At 48.9% G+C, this 16,702-nt stretch overlaps 1 protein-coding gene across 7 annotated transcripts in view; it reads right to left on the bottom strand.

Moving 5' to 3' along the window:
- The window catches only part of LOC144142445 (uncharacterized), a 289,522-nt gene that overhangs the window by 8,546 nt on the left and 264,274 nt on the right, over positions 1–16,702 (bottom strand). For 4 of the 7 annotated variants that reach the window (XM_077673956.1, XM_077673955.1, XM_077673959.1 and 1 more), the window contains exons 31-34: positions 13,213–13,365; positions 6,843–6,920; positions 2,750–2,946; positions 263–403 (exon numbers count right to left, since the gene is read on the bottom strand). In XM_077673956.1, coding sequence (XP_077530082.1) covers positions 263–403; positions 2,750–2,946; positions 6,843–6,920; positions 13,213–13,365 — 569 coding nt within the window. Of the gene's footprint in view, positions 1–262; positions 404–2,749; positions 2,947–5,191; positions 5,232–6,842; positions 6,921–13,212; positions 13,366–16,702 lie in introns of those variants that run through there. The other 3 variants (XM_077673958.1, XM_077673962.1, XM_077673961.1) reach the window with 3 other exon arrangements.

Raw genomic sequence — 16,702 nt, 5'->3', positions numbered from 1 at the left:
AAAAATAGCACTTGATTCTTACCCCTGATTTTAAAGAAATATAAAACTAAAAAACAAACAACCTAAAGTATGCCCAACCAGCACACCTCGAAGAATTACTTGTGCGTATAGATCTACAAAGCACACACTGGCCAAAGAATAACATTCCCTCTTGCACAAAACCCTGGCAACAACGCAAGAAGAATCGCAACCTCAGCTAAGCATTCACCCGCACCTACATGCAACACACCTTGAGTGGAGTACAGAGAATCAGAAGCTCTACCTTTCGTCAGTGCCTAGGCTGCTGTGGTCGAGGGATACTCCATTGGCAACTCCGATGCCATCAGCACCATCCCTGGCACTGTGGTTGTGGACATCAGACTTAGAGAAGGTACCTGGCGTGTCCTCCTCAATGTGACACTCCCTGTCACAAAGCGCACAAAGAACCAGCAACAATATTTTCATTTTATTGAAGACTTTATTCTATTGAATATGTTGCTAATCTTTTATGCAATACCCGTTCCACTTGTACACGAAAAATGACATTAAGTGCTTAAGCACTTAAGATGTCGAATGATAATAATTGGTCGGGCCGTGCTACACGTGAAACCTCAAAGGCATAAAATGTGTCAGGCATGATGGTGATCATGACCAAAAAGAGAAATTCACTCATATTTTATAAGTCTTTAACGTAGAGAAAAACGTCTTACAAGGGTTACAAATGTTTTTTTTTTTTCTGAAAGAAAACGTTATGAGAAACAGTGTTTTATAAAAGTGGCTTCGTCAGCTGCCATCGCCTGCCAGTGGTAGCCAAATCCGAAAAATTTAACACGACAAGTGACACTTTGTTTTGCCTTTTGCCACTGTTTCAGTGAACTTCGTCTTCTTCAAAACTTCGCCACCAAGAGTGCACAAAAAAATCGCCTTATTTCGAAGTTCAGCTACGTTTTCTGCGTCAACACTCTGGTGCTGAGAGTTTTGTTGGTTTCAGTTGGTGGTCACCGCGTTCGAGGGTAGGCAGATTTTAGGCGTTCGTGAAGGTACATGAGTTGTGCGGAACTCCTTAAACCAAAAATGACATTAGAGCGAATGGCATTAGATTTTTGCGTGTAGCAGCGAATTAGTGGTATTAAAACTTCAGGCATTAAGCACTTAATGTCATTTTTCGTGTACGTGTGGCACGGGTATTAATCTGAAAATGATTAGCCACATTCAACAGAGGCTTTGTTGATGTACCATTGTGATATGCTAGCCTTACACTGGGCATTTCCACAAGCTGCATGCTGTGTACATGGGATAAAGAAATTAAAGAATAAAGAAGATAAAGAATAAAGATAAAGAATCCATTTAAATTAGGAATGTTTTCCACCTAGAAAAGTGGTATGCTAGCTGGAAAATTTCTATAATGATTTCTAGATGGAAAGCCTTCAAGCTGGACAGAACTTCTGGTTCAATACTCCAGCTAGAAAAAGAAATTTTCACCTCGGACTTAATCTGTTTTCACTTGCATACACATGTTAGCGTTTATGATCAAGCTATGTAAGTGGACTTAAAAAGCAGTGGAGACCAATACTATTAAATTATGTTACAAGACCAATCAGAGTGAACATGAACTGGACTAATGAATGATAAATAAAATGTTCTAGAAGAATTCAAATGACAAAGCTGCCCAAATTCATGCAAAAAGGGTTGCAAGGTAGCATTACTATCCTAAAATTCATATCAACTCAATGTAAGTGAAAACTGGGCTTGGAGAATGCTGATGTTTTCACAGTGAGCACTCGAAATACTTCATCAGCAGTATTACACTAACATTTTTCCTTTAATGCTTGTGCACAGACTACTCAAAATGTCAACAAGTTTTTGACCCACATCTCCCCTAGTAAGGTGCGGGTTAAAATTTTGGCCGATGAAAGAAGTTCTTGCCACACATTCCAGTGAAATATGCACAAGTGAACGTACGTTTAGAAAATTTCCTAGTAGTAAGAGCTTTAGACATAAAACTAGCCTCCCAATTCTTCAAAATCTTGTTCAGTTCAATGCAAATCGAAATCTCTCAACACAAATGAGTTTGAAAAGGAATAAGGCCGTTTAATGCCAAAGCATGCAACATGCAAATGCACAGTCAGCATATTTTATGATTCCATGCAAATTGCATTGGCACATTTTTGTGTGAACAAGTTAAGATGCAATTGGTGTGCCACTTGACCACAGCCCCATGTAAACACGCAGGCACGACCATAACACGGCCCGACTCTTCGAAGCCTCCGTTACACTGAATGCAATACCAAGTTTAATACAGTGAGCTGGGGAAATGGGCGCACACTTGGGGTTCTTGTCAACTGTGGTCTTGATGGCGATGGCTGGATTTTATAGGCACAAGGCCAACTGGGGCAAAGAGCACCAAAAAGAGTGCTCAGCTATAAAAGATGCAAAGGAACATACCAAAATCCATGAGCCAAAACAAAAGTAAAATCAATCAAAGACAATTTGAGGATGGCTGGTGTAAACGGCCAGGTTGTGACCATGTGCGATACGAGATGAGGTGTAGAAATTTAACATCTGATCAAAAATTGATGAACTGTGGCCTTGGTCTGATAAACGGATTGGCTGAGACTGATATGCATGCGGTCTTAAAATACTGCGATCCCCAATCTACGCTCGCTGAAGGCGTCACCAGCATGCGCTGTCGGTGCCTGGAGTGTGCAGACCCCATTCGCGAAACATAGTCACGACGTGGCTAATTCATCTACCAACTCTGACAACGTACTGTTTGCCCCCGGCGGCGTCGGTGTCGTGCGCCGCGGCGGCCGCGGCGGCGGCGGCGGGCAGGTGCACGGCCTGCGGCACGGGCAGCGAGCAGCGCCGGACGCCCAGGTTCAGCGCCCTGACCGCGCGCACGGGTCCCGAGGCCGAGCCGGACAGGCTCCCGCCGGCGGGAATGCTGAACAGCCGGCCCCTAGAGTCCTGCGCGTCCGACGGGAACAGGAGGGGAGAGAGGGGGGAACCCAGGGCGCGGCCCAAAGGTACAATTAGCGACGATTCCTGTTAGGCTTAAGGCCAGGTGCCTGGTACGACGACGACATATTGCCAGGGAAGATTTACGCTCTCCCATGTGGTCTGTGGCAGAGAGCTGAGAAAATGGACTTAGCTCAGGTGAAAATGCTTTACTGGTTTGCTTCTGGTTTCACCATGGTCCCAGATGTGGGACATCTGGCCCCAGTTGCCAATGGTATGGTTTGCTACTGGTTTCATTTGGTACCAGTTACTGTGTAACTGGTTCCAGGTCACTGACAACTGGTTCCAGTTGGCAGAGGCCTGGTCTGCTACTGGTTTCATCTGGTCCCAGTTACTGGATAACTAATTTAAACTGGCACCAGTTGCAATGGTCTGATACACATCTGGTTTCATCTGGTCCCAGTTACCAGGAATACTGGTTTCAAGTTCGGTCGCCCATCATAAAATACACGGCCAACGTGCGACCGAAAGGTCACATTAGCGCCTGTTGTCATTAGGCTTAAAACAAGGCTTGTTAGCATGGGTGTTGCATCGTAAGGTCTACCCTCTGCCCTACCATCTGGTCTATGGTACACGGCCTGAGCTAAGTCATTTCCCTAAGCCCCTCTGGAACTTCGTACATCGGCAAAAAACACACAGAAACCAAGGGCGCAAGCACGGAAAACTGCGGTCTGTTTGCCTAAGCGTGATCAGTTCATCAGCGGCAAGCCAGATAGAGGCAACAAGCCAAGGTCGCACTGTGAGCGCATGGTGCTTTCACACGCACGCGTGATAGATATGAAAGACGCAAAGCGGACGAAACAACTAAAGAAAAAAGGGGGGACTCTGTGCATTGATAGCTACAGGGCAGCGCCGAACAGATAGAGGCCTTGGTCGTGTCGCGTGACAGCTACGCGCCCGCGTCAAGGTCTTAATTACGTGTGGCGCAATAATACGCATTTGGTCTTTCCGAGATACGCAGGTACACTAAAAGCAAAGGAGATTCCTGGAAGCAGATCTTGCCGAACGCATATTCCCGGACAGCGGAATAATTTCTGTAAAGACGCGCTGAGGTTCGTGTGCATCTGCCGCCGAACAGGTCATGGCATAGCCTATGGCCGCTGCATTTTTGTTCACGCCACTTTCGCGTGGGACGCATAAGAAAAGATTTAAAGCCAAGCCAAGCCAAGCCAAGCTCACGCGCAACAAGGCACGAACGCCTAAGAAACAACCTCTATATTAAGTCGTGTCTTCTCACACCGCAAGTGGGTGTTTTTTTATAGATTCTAATCAGAGGCCTGGACATTTCATCGACGTGTGGCATACACACATTTGTTCGTGCTGACATGAACCTTCCTGGGAATGAAGTGACTTAAGTTGTTTCAGGCAGTCACCTTGGTAATACTACAGCGTTGACGTCCTCGTATGCGCCTGTATACCTTCCCACACAAACTTCCCCGTTTCGGGAAAGCAGTGGCCGAAGCTGCTTTGCCAGTTGGTTCGAAGTTGTATAGATTTAACTAGCTTCGTGCTGGCGTAAAAATTTGATAGATGAGTCCGTTGCTGACAACTGGTTTAACCAACCGTACTTCAGCGCCCGAGAGTCCTTAAGTGGTTGCGTACGTGTGACCGAAATGTCCACGTAAACTTCCCAAAATTACGATTCCAGTCGGTAGGTTGCGTATTCTGGCTCTTGCAATGCAGTTGAACCTCGACTTCACAAAATTACCGGGGCTCCTGAATTATTCGTTAAATCAAGAACTCCATAAAATCCAGAAATAATTAAGCTTACGAGCAACTGCAAGAGGGGGGAAAGGGCAAATCGTTCGTTTTTTTTTTCGGGAAATTCCTACAATCGGGGTTTCGTACCATCGAGGTTTGGCTGCAAGACTTCGCAGTTCCTTTGCTTGTTCGCTCAGTGTGAAACACACTAAGTGCCACCAATAAGGTATACCCTTACAAATATTCGTCGGCACCTCTACCCTGAGCGCCACGCTTGGGCCTCAAACGACGCCGCCCTTATGTCAAAGGATAGACGCCCGCGCAAACAAAACAACAGAGCTGGAGGCGGGTTGGCTCGAAAGAAAAGCGCGCGCTTAACAAGGAAGGAGGCCCTCCATCCGGCATTTCGAAAAAAGTGACGCCAAGGCCTCTCCGAAGTTTCAGTTTCCTCCACTAGGTGGCGCCCCGAGTCGACCCCAGTCGAGCCACTTACCGTTTCATTTCCTGGGCATCCGAAGGATGCCCTTCGGCGTCTTCCAGGCAGCGTGAAAGCAGAAACGGGGAAATGACAAACACGCCGACGTAACAGAGGAATAATTAGTGAAGTAGGTGCGAAGAGAAGCCGGGTATGAAAGGCATTGGAAGAGGAGGGGGAAATCGCGGCAGCGCGAGCGCATTGCTCGGGGGCAAACTATTACGCATACGTGGTTCTACATCACCTAAACGGACAGATAACTCCGGCATAAGCGTTAGCAGACTTGTCGATGACGTCTGGCCGTAATTTGACACCGCGGCAATTACGCCAACGACAACGCAGCGTGTATATGGCTGAGCCAGTACAGGTTTAACCTTTATCGGAAGGGGAAAAAAGCAGTGATGCGAAGAGTTTGCGCCCGACTGTACTGCACGGATAATTCGGTGCTACAACTGTATCTAAGGTCTGCGGCGGAGAGAAACTGACCCCTTTCCACAACGAACCCACATTACTGATGCGCTTACGTAAGGAACCAGATTGACGCGTACCGCGCTAAATGACTACGGTTACAATTTCTGCGTAACGCGAGCGGCCTGAATTCTTCCTGCGTCGCCACGTCGCCACAGTGTAAGCGGAAAAGCAGCGCGACAGATTTCGTCCCAAAGGCATGAAAAGTTGGAGGAGGAGCAGGGGAACGCAGATTCATCGTTCAGAAAACAGAATAAGGGCAGTGAAAAACAAAAGACCGAAGGCAAGCACGCGGTTTCCAACGCACTGCGCATGCGCGCGCTATAGAAGACGGGTGAAAAGATGCAGACAAAACAAAACAGCTTGCAATGAACACACGCTTGGGGAGATCAGGATAATAAGGATGCTAGGGCGAAGGACGTGGGACAAGGGGTTCCGAAAGTTTCGCGCGCACTAAGAGTGGGGTAAGAGGAATGGTATACACTAATGAGGGAGACGTCAAAACACGAGAGACGAGGATGACACGGACGGACCAGCCACACACCACGTTTCTGCGATAACGAGGACACAGACGGGGAAGAGTTTGCGCGTTAATAAAGACGTGGAGAGTTGCTTGCCAGGAGAAGAAACGGGAAGGATTTTGGGAAGAGCACGGATAAAGCCCAACGGAGTGCAGAAAAAGTTGACGAGCTGGACACCACAGAATGAGGACTAGAAGAGTTGCCAGTAGTGACCATCTACAAGAAGACAGGGAGCTGGAGAGACGGACAGAACAGAGTGAGGACTGGAAGAATGTCAGATGGGACTTCTTGCACAACGACAGGGTGCTGGAAAACTAACCGGCGCATGTTATAACAACACAATTCTACTGGAATAATCTGTCCGCACAAGCATGAGGACGCTTAACAGCCGTGTCTTTGCTCTTTTACGGCTTCAGCAGTTATTTTCAGGAGCTCTAACGGCATGCACGACTGAGCCCAGGTACGGGACATGCACTTCAGCCGTTGCTGGACGATTCCGTAGGTGACGTTAAGAAAGTGGGAACCAATTACACAGTCTCTGACCCCACAGGTTGTCAGCAAGGGAAGTGTTACCGCAACAGAAAGGCTGCGCGGGTGGACTGGACAAGGGAATCGACAGGACAGAGGGTGTATGTACCAGACGGGGGCACAGTTACATCGCCTTCCGGAGAGAGGCTTACTAGGTAGACAACGTTGCCGCGGGACTCGTCTCCCGATGGCCGTCGGAAGCACGCGACGCTGGCCCTGCGACGAGCATCCTGGAGGGAGCAGAGAAACACGGGGCCAAGGGGACGACGCCGTCTTAGGTTCCACGTTCCACCTAATAGGGCATGCCGTGAAACGTTCCAAGGGTAGGAGGAGGTGACGAGATCCCACACTGGGTGGCTCCGAGGTGCCCACTTAGTCCGTACCAAGGACGAAAGAGAACAGGCCACAACAACCTCTCTAGCCGCTTTGGCTCAAAAGCTGCGCCCTCTGATGGTACAAGGTGATTGAAAGAACTCTGTGACGGTACAAGGTGTACTCCGCACTTCTGAGCCGCTATGAATTAAAGAACCGGCGGTCGGCGTTCCGAACCGTATACACAGCTGTCATTTTTATAGTTCGCTCATTTGTTCAGCGGCAAAATTGTTCTGCACTGTTCTGACGCACCAGCTTCTGTTCAGTCAGGCATACCTAAATATTTTAGCGGTGCCGGTCGTGGCGTAATTATTTACATCCTTAATCGGCAAGCGGCCACATATAAGTTACCTTTTGGCTCCATGCACGAGCACGTAAAAAAAAAAAAAACGCAAATTTTTTTAAAGATGGAAAGCCGACACTAGGATTTAACAAGCCTCAACCGTTAGCCGCAGGACGTGGGTTGTAAGCCGTGAATACGGCATTATAACCCGCTGCGGGCATCACAGCGCCGGAGTGCGGCGATGGGTTCTAACGAAAGTCTCCCGACACTACCGAAAATCCCCGAGGGCACCTCAGAGCCGCCAATTTATTAAGGAGGCGAAATTTCTATACCCACGCCGTGTACGGGTGGAGTTAACGCCAATCTAAGGGTGCATACTGCGGACCATTCGGTCGACGACTGAGCGTGCAAAGGCATGCAGGCGACGTGCAGAGACATGCGTTATGTATTCTGGAGTCTAGTCTACGGGGAACCTAATCCATGTGCACACCATGAAAGTGAATTGGGAGAAACGCCGTGGCGCCTCGAGCATTCGCAAGCACTACTAAGCAGGGATATTTTTAAATTCCCTCTACCGGGTGCCTCCAATCGCGCTGCGATCCAATAACTCAACCAATCAGGAGGCCGTGATTCTTCCCCAACATATCTCCGCAAAAGACCGAGACAAAAAGAGTGAAAAGGTTTTAGAGGCGCGGAAAACGCGGACGCTAGAAGAAACAAACAAGACCGACAGAAAAAAAAAGGTGTGTCTATTGTTTTTGGTCCTGCACATCCCGGTAGCCCAACGGGATATGGGCCACTTTTACGCCATTGCCAGAGTCCTTCAATGCTATTGCTAAAGACGTAGGTAACCTCAGCATCATAAAACACCGATCTTGGGCCACCGTCAGTTTCCATACCGAAGCTGATTACGCCGATTACTAGCAAAAACACGATACTGCGGTAGGTGGGTGCTAGGCTGGTTTGAAAAAAAAAAAAGAAAAAAAAAAAAAACAGTTGAAAACTGGCGCAAGATAAGATCGACCGAAAGCTCAAACATGAGACGCGTGATTTCTTCATGTTCTGTGAGGCGCTTTTGCATGCACGCCTTTTCAACTCGTCTTACGTTCCGGCTGTTCCGCGTTTTTAAACCCCAACAACCCCGTGCTCCGAGCAGCAAAGAGACGGCCAATACTCTTCCGGCGAAAAACGAACTTCCGTTATTAAGGAAAAAAATCTTAAAACTCAGTTTTCACAACTTCATTAAAAAGTCAGAAACATAAGCAACCAATAACGAATGGGCACCATCCCCGCCTCCTTCCCTGGGCTGCCGGGGTACGCTCCTCCAAAGAGCCACTGCACCAAAAAATTCCAAGAACAGGACTTGGAAAAGGTGCACCGCGAGCTACACATGTGGCAGCCAGAACGGCTTAGAGCCACCTTAAAAGGGCATTGTTTGGGGGCCGTCCGATTTTTGTATACAAGACTAGCTCGGTTAAGACGACCTCAATGGTTAAGACGAACAAGACCTTGGTCTCCTTTAACACCCACAATGCACACAACCTCAACTTAAGACAAATTTCCGATACTACGAACAAATTTTCACGGCCCCTCCGAGTTCGTCCTAACGGTAGTCTACTGTATTACAATGGACCTTTTTCCAGTAGCGCTCTGCGCATGCGCTACTCTCGCTCCCAGCTACCGATCCGCCATTCTCGGGGTGCAAAATGTAAACAAAACGACGCCATATTGGATTATCCAGTTGCGAACGCCGAGCCCGCTAAAAATGCTCCGTTTTCTGAGCCCTGAAAGCGGCCGACATTTAAGCGCTACGGCTGTCATTGAAAAATTTTTATGCCGCCAAAACTATGCGTGGCGCCTGTGACGGCTTCGTAAACTGCGCTGGGCAGGTGAAAAAAAGGGGGGCGTTTTCTTCCGTAATCCCCCCAAGTGTGGTTCGGACGGCCGCCGCAAGAGGGCTACGTTACTGGAAAAAGGTCCATTTCGTTACCCAGGATCTCAGGTAAGCCGATGAGCCAATGTCTCAAGTACGAATTGTCACCTTGTTCGAATAACCTACAGCACAGCGGACCTGTTCCGCGAGAAAGAAAATATGGAATGTCAAAGGGCAAAGAGGACCTACGCCGCGAAAAAGAGCGATGGAATCTCCAAGACAGGCGTCCAGTTTTTTTTTTTTTTTTCCCGCTCAGCGCGCACCAACGGTGGCGTTCCTCTTTTGCGCGCAACAACGATCCCGCCGCCGGCCATTGCAGAAACAAATCACGCACACTCACTGGCGCGCCGGGACTCGGGCACCGCCCGGTCAAGGCCGTCTGCAGCGCGATAAGAGCCGCATCCTGCAGCCGACGACGAGAAGCCCGACCGCTCTTCGTCCGGTTCTACCACCCCCGTTTTGTTTCCCCCTCTAAAAGCGGCGTGAAAAAGCACCGATGAGAGAGCGAGAGAGAGAGAGATCAAAGGAAAGTCCCTTCTGTAACGACGTCTGACACCAGTCGTCGAGCGATGCGGACGTCCACACAGTTTGCCTTATCTACACTGCACACAGCGTTAGGGTTAGCATGTTCCGTTTTCGGCGTTCTCGACTCCTACCCATCCGTTTCTTTTGCTGCGGTAATAAAGCGGGCCTGCGTTTTGAGCTCTTAAAATACGTCGCCTCCAGCGATAAAGCTTCAATGGCCACTCCCGGGCACGTTTTCGGTCATTTGGACACACAGCAAACGCTGCCCTCAAGCACCGACTACCAGAGCACCCTATGGTATACAATACGGGCCAAAGGAGGGAATAAACGTTAGATGCAAATGACGTCCCTATTTCATCTGTTCCCGGCGTCTCAGTCGATAACTTCGGATAGCAGCGCTGTCATTCCTCCAAGTAAAGACATTAGCCCTAAATCACATCGGCCTCCCTACATGACCTTCCGAGCTACCCAAGAACCCACAACCAAACGAACCCTTGCACAGAGTTATAAGCTAACTGGGGTCGGGGATTCAGGCACTACAATTCCTACGTTTGCATGCAGTGCGTCAACGTGCAAATACCGTCAAGGTGCATGGAAGATAATTCGATATTTCTGAGCACATCACACTCAACAACAAATAAAAAAACATGCACACAACACACAAGTCCTACAATCCGCACAGCACATGTTAAAAAGGGGAGCTTAAAGTTTTACACTGAACGTGGTGTCGCTCAACACTTCGAGAGCTAAATTATTTCGTTTCGCAACGCACGTTATTCCAAATACCAGACGAGCAGACATTTTCTCCTAGCCGTAGCCACTGAAAATGAATGGCATGTATACGATCACCCAAAAAAGAAAGCCACGCGACGGAGTGCTTCTCATTCAAAGATGAAAAGCTATACTGCGCACACAAAGCAGACGTCATCCCCACCATCATAAAAATAACTCATTTTCGCTGAATAGTTACGAGTCATTAATTTCTGCCTTAGGTTGTCATTTTTCATGGTAACCATTCACACGCACAAGAAAAACGAACGGTTCCAGTGGCAACGCATAGTGAGACTTCTCAAGCAGTATTCAACGAACGAGTATACAGCTACACACGTTCGTTCAATGACGATCGTTCGTCAAACACAGTTGTTAACGGAATGTTTATGGATTGCTAGAAATATAAGCAATAAAGTTGAGAACAGTGGCTCAAATTAATGATGCGAAGAAGAAAAAAAAGCACCTGCAATGAAAAAAGTAAACGGCTTTGTGCGCAGTACCTTTAGAAGTCCCCAGTAAGATCCACATTTCTTTATATTCGTTGTTAACAAACAGTGCAATACTTCGGGCATAGTATACTCAGTAGAGAACACACCAAACAAGCACAACACAGCGTGAAGACTATATACTACGAACGCAAGCGTGCACAAGTGCAAATTAAAAAAAAAATGGCGCCAATCCGCCAGGCTGCCGTGCACAGCGAGATGTGCGCTGGTGGAAGGCCGAGGCACCCAAGCTGGCACAAGCGATGCGGTGACACCAAGCACCGACGAAAACCCAAAGCGAAAAGAAGCGGCGAATGGGGTAGCGGTGGTGGCGCTGCAAGCGCTGCTAGCGCGAGCGACGCAACAGCCGGGAGAAACTGCAGGAGAAGCCCACCGTCCTCAACGCGGTACCATAGGGATGAAAGCCGCACATTACAAAATAGAATTGTAATGGGTGAACCGCAAACAACACTTGGACAGGAAAGAACACCAGACGGAGCGCTACTAGCAACCGAAAAGTTTAATCGTGAACACGCATCCACATATACACACAATGAAAGCTATGCAGGCTATGTGGTGACGGTGGCTTTGATTGTATGCGTAATGCATGTGTGTTCACGATTAACCTTATCTGTTGCTAGTAGCGCTCCGTCCAACGTTCGTTATTGTACAAGTTTTGTTGGCGCTTTATCCATCATGAATCTACATCAACACGCCCAACACGCAGCTGCTCTTAATACAAAAGAAAACGCGTTTTCGCGCTCGTCAAGTTCAAGACAGCTCACCAATAACAAGACAGGGTCGCGCCGCTTAGACGGAGTTGTACAGGGCGTATGCGTTCGCGAAACCTGCGCGCAATTTACGCGACAGGACTAACCACACTGCAAGGGCAAAAAGGGTGTCAACCTCTGCGCTAAACCTGGTGCGAAGGAAACAGCCGAAAGACAACTCCGCGAAAGTTTTCCTGGAACTTATTCCTGGACTTCCACGGGTAGCGCTTCGTTCGTTCGTTCGTTCTCTATACTGGCTTTGAAAGTCTGACCAAACGCAGTTTAGAAATGGGATTTGCGGAAGACCCTAAATACACGACAACCGGCCTGATGGTTCGTCAAAGGTTTCTGCCCCGCTGCCGGTCCTCAACGTCCCCATCGAGCTCGCCTTGTTGCCACAGCAGAGACAACCTCACTTGGCGAGTGCCACGAAGGCAGTATCGCGTGAACTCGCCCTCGTCGGCGAGCGACCTCCTCTTCGGCGGGGACGGCGCGCATGGGAGCCACTGTTTTTCCACTGCACGCGGCGGAGGCCTACACTTAGTTCCAATGAAGGCCGGAAAATAAACCAGGGCTCATCCCCCAACGCCACCAACATAGCGGCATTAAAGGGACAGACAACCGATTTTTGTGCCGTATATTTTTTTCATCATTTAAAACCCCATAACCCGGAACGGTTTTGCTGATAGCGCCCTAGAACTTTTGAAATTGCAATTTTTAGATCTACCTGTCATGTGTGTCCCGTCAGAAGGAATGCTGGCAACTACGGCAGTAAGCCGTGCGGAAACACACTTTTAACTGCGCGTGAGATTAAAAGAAGTACTCAAAAACTTTTCACCGGCTAAAACAACAACACATGTGCAACCCTTCCTGAGGTTTTTGAATCACGCGTTGAAATCGACGGAGTTTTTTTGGACACGTAACGTAGTGTCACGTTCAAACACTGTGTGTCACCACCACCGTTCAGACGAGAAATTTTGGCGCATAATTAAAATTATTTCCGCTTGTTTATTTAGAAATCCCTTCCGGTTACCCTGGTATATAAACGCTGGCTTTCATATGAGCTGGACGACACGCACTCCACAAAAATCGGTTGCTGTCCCTTTAAACTCCAACTCGACCGGAAAAGGCCCATCTACCTGGTCCCTGTCCCTGGTAAGCGAGTGCTCCTTCAGAAGGGCGATGCAACGCCGAAGAACTCAACGGATGCCGGTGGAGGAGAAGCAAGAGCATGCAATGCACGGCGATTCCCCGCATGCGGGTGCAGTGGGAGGGAACGTAACTGTCCGTTCTAAGGCGGGCGGAAGCAGCAGCAGGAGGAGCGGTGCCGTAAGCGAGCGTGGACGAAAAGGAGGGAGCGTAGGGGGCCTCCCTGCGGCACACCTTTGCGGGCGTCGCGCTGGCCACGTCGTGGAGCTGGTGGTCTAGGAGCAGCTTCCGAGCCTCCTCGAGCTCCCGGTGTTCCCGCTCGGAGGCCCGCTTGAGGTTCTCCACGTGAGCCACCATCACTTCGAACGCTCTGCTCATGCGCTCCTCCTAAAGGACGCCGCAGAGGCGACCACAAGGTCAGTGCCCCGGGCGCAACAGGCTCGACCTCTGACCTCACGTCGACCTCGAGGCGAGGTGAACTTTAATTTTGAGGGTGGCGACGCCAGGTCCCTCCAGTGATCGGAAGAGACAGTCCGACCAGAACTACGCAGTTCCTGCCTCCCGAGACATCCCAAGCATGCAACCGAACACGTTGCCAAACAAGCTGGCGCTCAGCTTTACATGACACTAACATCGCAGAAGGAACACGAAGGCTTACGAGGCACACAGGAAGTCTTCGTCTACCTTTCACGATGTCAGTGTCCTGCCCATGTAAGTCCTCGTCTACCTTTCGCGCTGCTGCGCCTTGTAGAGGCAACAGAAAGTAGAGTTTGGCCACATCACTGTTACTCATAAGCAGACGGTAAAATTTGAGTTGCTCTGTAATTGACGTAAAAGCTTTAGGCGATTCAGGTAGGTCACCGTACGATTCTACGAAACCTCCTTGAAAGAGGCACGGTGAGATGCCTCGGCTTGCGGAAATCTAACCAATTCTTTTTCCATGTTCCCCCCCTCCTAAAAATAAAAAGATTAACCTGGGTAACAACACCCGCTCCAGCAACGCTATGGCAGGTTTGCAGCCAATAAAAAATAAACGAACAGGGGTTATAACCCAAGCATACTTTTTGCAGAAATAGAAATTTGTAGATTTCAAAATTAAATACCCCCACATATTGGTTCACTTTCGGCCAGTTCGTAACCAATTTAGCTCTGGCTGACCTTGGCGCCAGCCCTTTCCGACGAAGGCGCAGCTGCAGAGGAATGCTTTTCGATTAACTCTTAGCAGGCCATTCGCTGTTATTCTTTGGCGAGGATGTGCAAACAGGAAGATCGAGTTCCGGAAAAGCGACGTTGAGATTTATGCAGCGTTTAACAATGCAAGGCCACGGACGTCCGCGAAGGCCGACGGAACGCTCACAATGCCCACACGAACACGAGAACAACACAGGCGTGACAGCCAACATGGTAGAGTACACTCCACACAAGACGAACAAAACACTGAACGCAAGAAAACCGGTAAACTGACGAGTGACAACCCAGGCGTCCGCAATTGTAGATGTCCGTGTCGCGTCGCGCAGTAGCGATAAGAGCTTGTGTGGTTGTAGTCAGCGCCTCATCCATTAAGCAACTTCCTCATTCTTTTGCTCGCTACAGGCTGACAGCGGACACTTTTGCTCACACAATAAGCGTCAACTTTGACTTGTAAAGCTTACGCTTTTGTCCGTCGACCATTTTTTCTAGGGATTCAGACGCTTGCCTGTTTTTCTACCACTACGCCATCCATAACGTGCAGTCATACAGCGCCCGACGATAGAACGAAATGCACGAGGGCTTATAATATACTACCGCCTGGAGTAACATGAAGCCCAACTGGAAAAAAAAAAAAAGAGAAAAACGCCAGACTCAACGCGACGGCGTAATGCACTGCTAAAACTCTTGTCACCCCCCTTTTTTTTTCAGTTACATCTCTTGAAAGAAAGATCACACACATTAATGAACGAAAGATGAAGACTGCTACATGTTCGTCGCGCTTCGTGACCGAAAAAAATTTGGCGGATTGGGGACGCCGAGGAGTGATTAAATCGTTATTTATATATAAAAAAGACAAAAATAAGAACAAACGCAAGACTGTGGCGAAACTGTCGCCTCTCTCATTCATAACTTCGAAAGTCTTCCACTTGTCTCCGGCAGGTCTTTGGCACGTCCTATGCCGTTTTCTTACTACAATCAAACGAGTAGATTTTTTACTCGACCGACGCGTCGCTAAGCTGAACGCAGCACCGATGCTCCTAGCTTTTCGTCTATCAGCGATATTTACCGACAGCTTAACACGAAGACGCGCGAAAGTGAAATTTGAATAGCCTCTCGCTGACTGGTATGCGCTGGCAGGCGGACGGTCGGCCGCCCAATTAGGATGCCTTGAGAATAATTTCCAGAAGCTATCACAAGGTGATGTTGTCGATATGTTCCCTGCAGCAAAGCTCTCAAACGTCCAAATCTGCGAGCGAAGATGCCGCGATCCTTTAAAACAGAGAATACCCACCACCCGCTCGACCATTTTCGTACCGATCACTCAACTTTAGCTACGTCCTTATAGTTATAATCTAACAACTACACTCTAAACGGAAATACTCCGGACTTGTCCTCTGGAGCAAGCCCTACACAAAGTTTTATTTACTCCCCTAAGTGGGAGTATTCTATAAACTTCCTAAGGGAGAGAGTTTGCTCAGGCACTTATCGGAGTATTTTTGCTCTTTATTACTTCGCTGAGGCGGGGACCTTTTTGGGGCATTTAGCAGAGCATTTTGTGCTGGTCCATACTCCGCCGTGGAGAGGAGCTTTTTCTGTCATTTAGCAAAGTAGTTCATGCCATTCAGAACACCTTTAGAGGAGGGAGTGTTTAAGCATCTAGCGGAGAATTCAACGTCACCCAAAGCTCCACCACTGAGAGTGTTTTCGAGTGTCCAGTGAAGTATTTTGAGTTTTTAGGAACCGCGCTGCGCAGGCAGCCGAGAATCCCAACTAATATCCACAGCCTTGGCAGGGCACTACACGGTTTAAAGTCAACCCCACTTCCGCCAGTGTTGCTACCTGTTGGTGATCCGTTTATTAAAAAAAGAAATACCCCCCCCCCCCCCCCGACAGCAATGAAGAAAACCCTACATGCGACTACAGCCTCAGGCGATTCAAGCCCAACACCAGACGGCGGACATTGTAGACAGCCTCGCCTAAGGCAACAACACAAGCGGTTGAATAAACAAGCGCACATCCGCCGTTTTAGTGTCCATCTACTTACTACAAGCGACGCGCAGGTCCTTGCAGCGGGACGCCGGCAGTTCTGCGAAACGCGGCCAGTGCCCTTATCGGCCGACACACACGGGATAATAGGCGGTTGGGAGCTGCGCGCTTTCGATGACAGCGTCTATTTTGCCCCCCGCGGCGAACTCGGTTTGCACGATTAGGTTCTTGAGTAGCAATCAAATTACACGCCCGTTAGCCGCCAAAAGGTGGCCTCGGGGGACGTCGTAAACGCCCCCTGGTGGCAATCGAGCGGAAAACCCCGCGTTCCATTTCGGCACTAAAGCTTTGCGGGCGAATCGAAAGAGCGCCTCGCTTCAGAAATTTGATGCTTCTAAAGGAGAGACCACGTTGTCAAAAATGATGAACTTCGGTCGTACCATGAGAGGGATTACAAAACCTGCGTTTACTTCAAACACTGTGACGCACTGGTGTTGCGGGCTGTAAAAGGTGACGGCGAGCTGCTGGAAGGGCTTATAAAAAAACC

Source organism: Haemaphysalis longicornis, unplaced genomic scaffold, assembly GCF_048455015.1.
Source record: "Haemaphysalis longicornis isolate Haplotype H1 unplaced genomic scaffold, Haemaphysalis longicornis Haplotype H1 scaffold_6, whole genome shotgun sequence".
Classification (NCBI taxonomy): Eukaryota; Metazoa; Arthropoda; class Arachnida; order Ixodida; family Ixodidae; genus Haemaphysalis; species Haemaphysalis longicornis.
The sequence above is the reverse complement of the archived record's forward strand: the minus strand, read 5'-3'. Positions and strand labels throughout refer to the sequence as shown.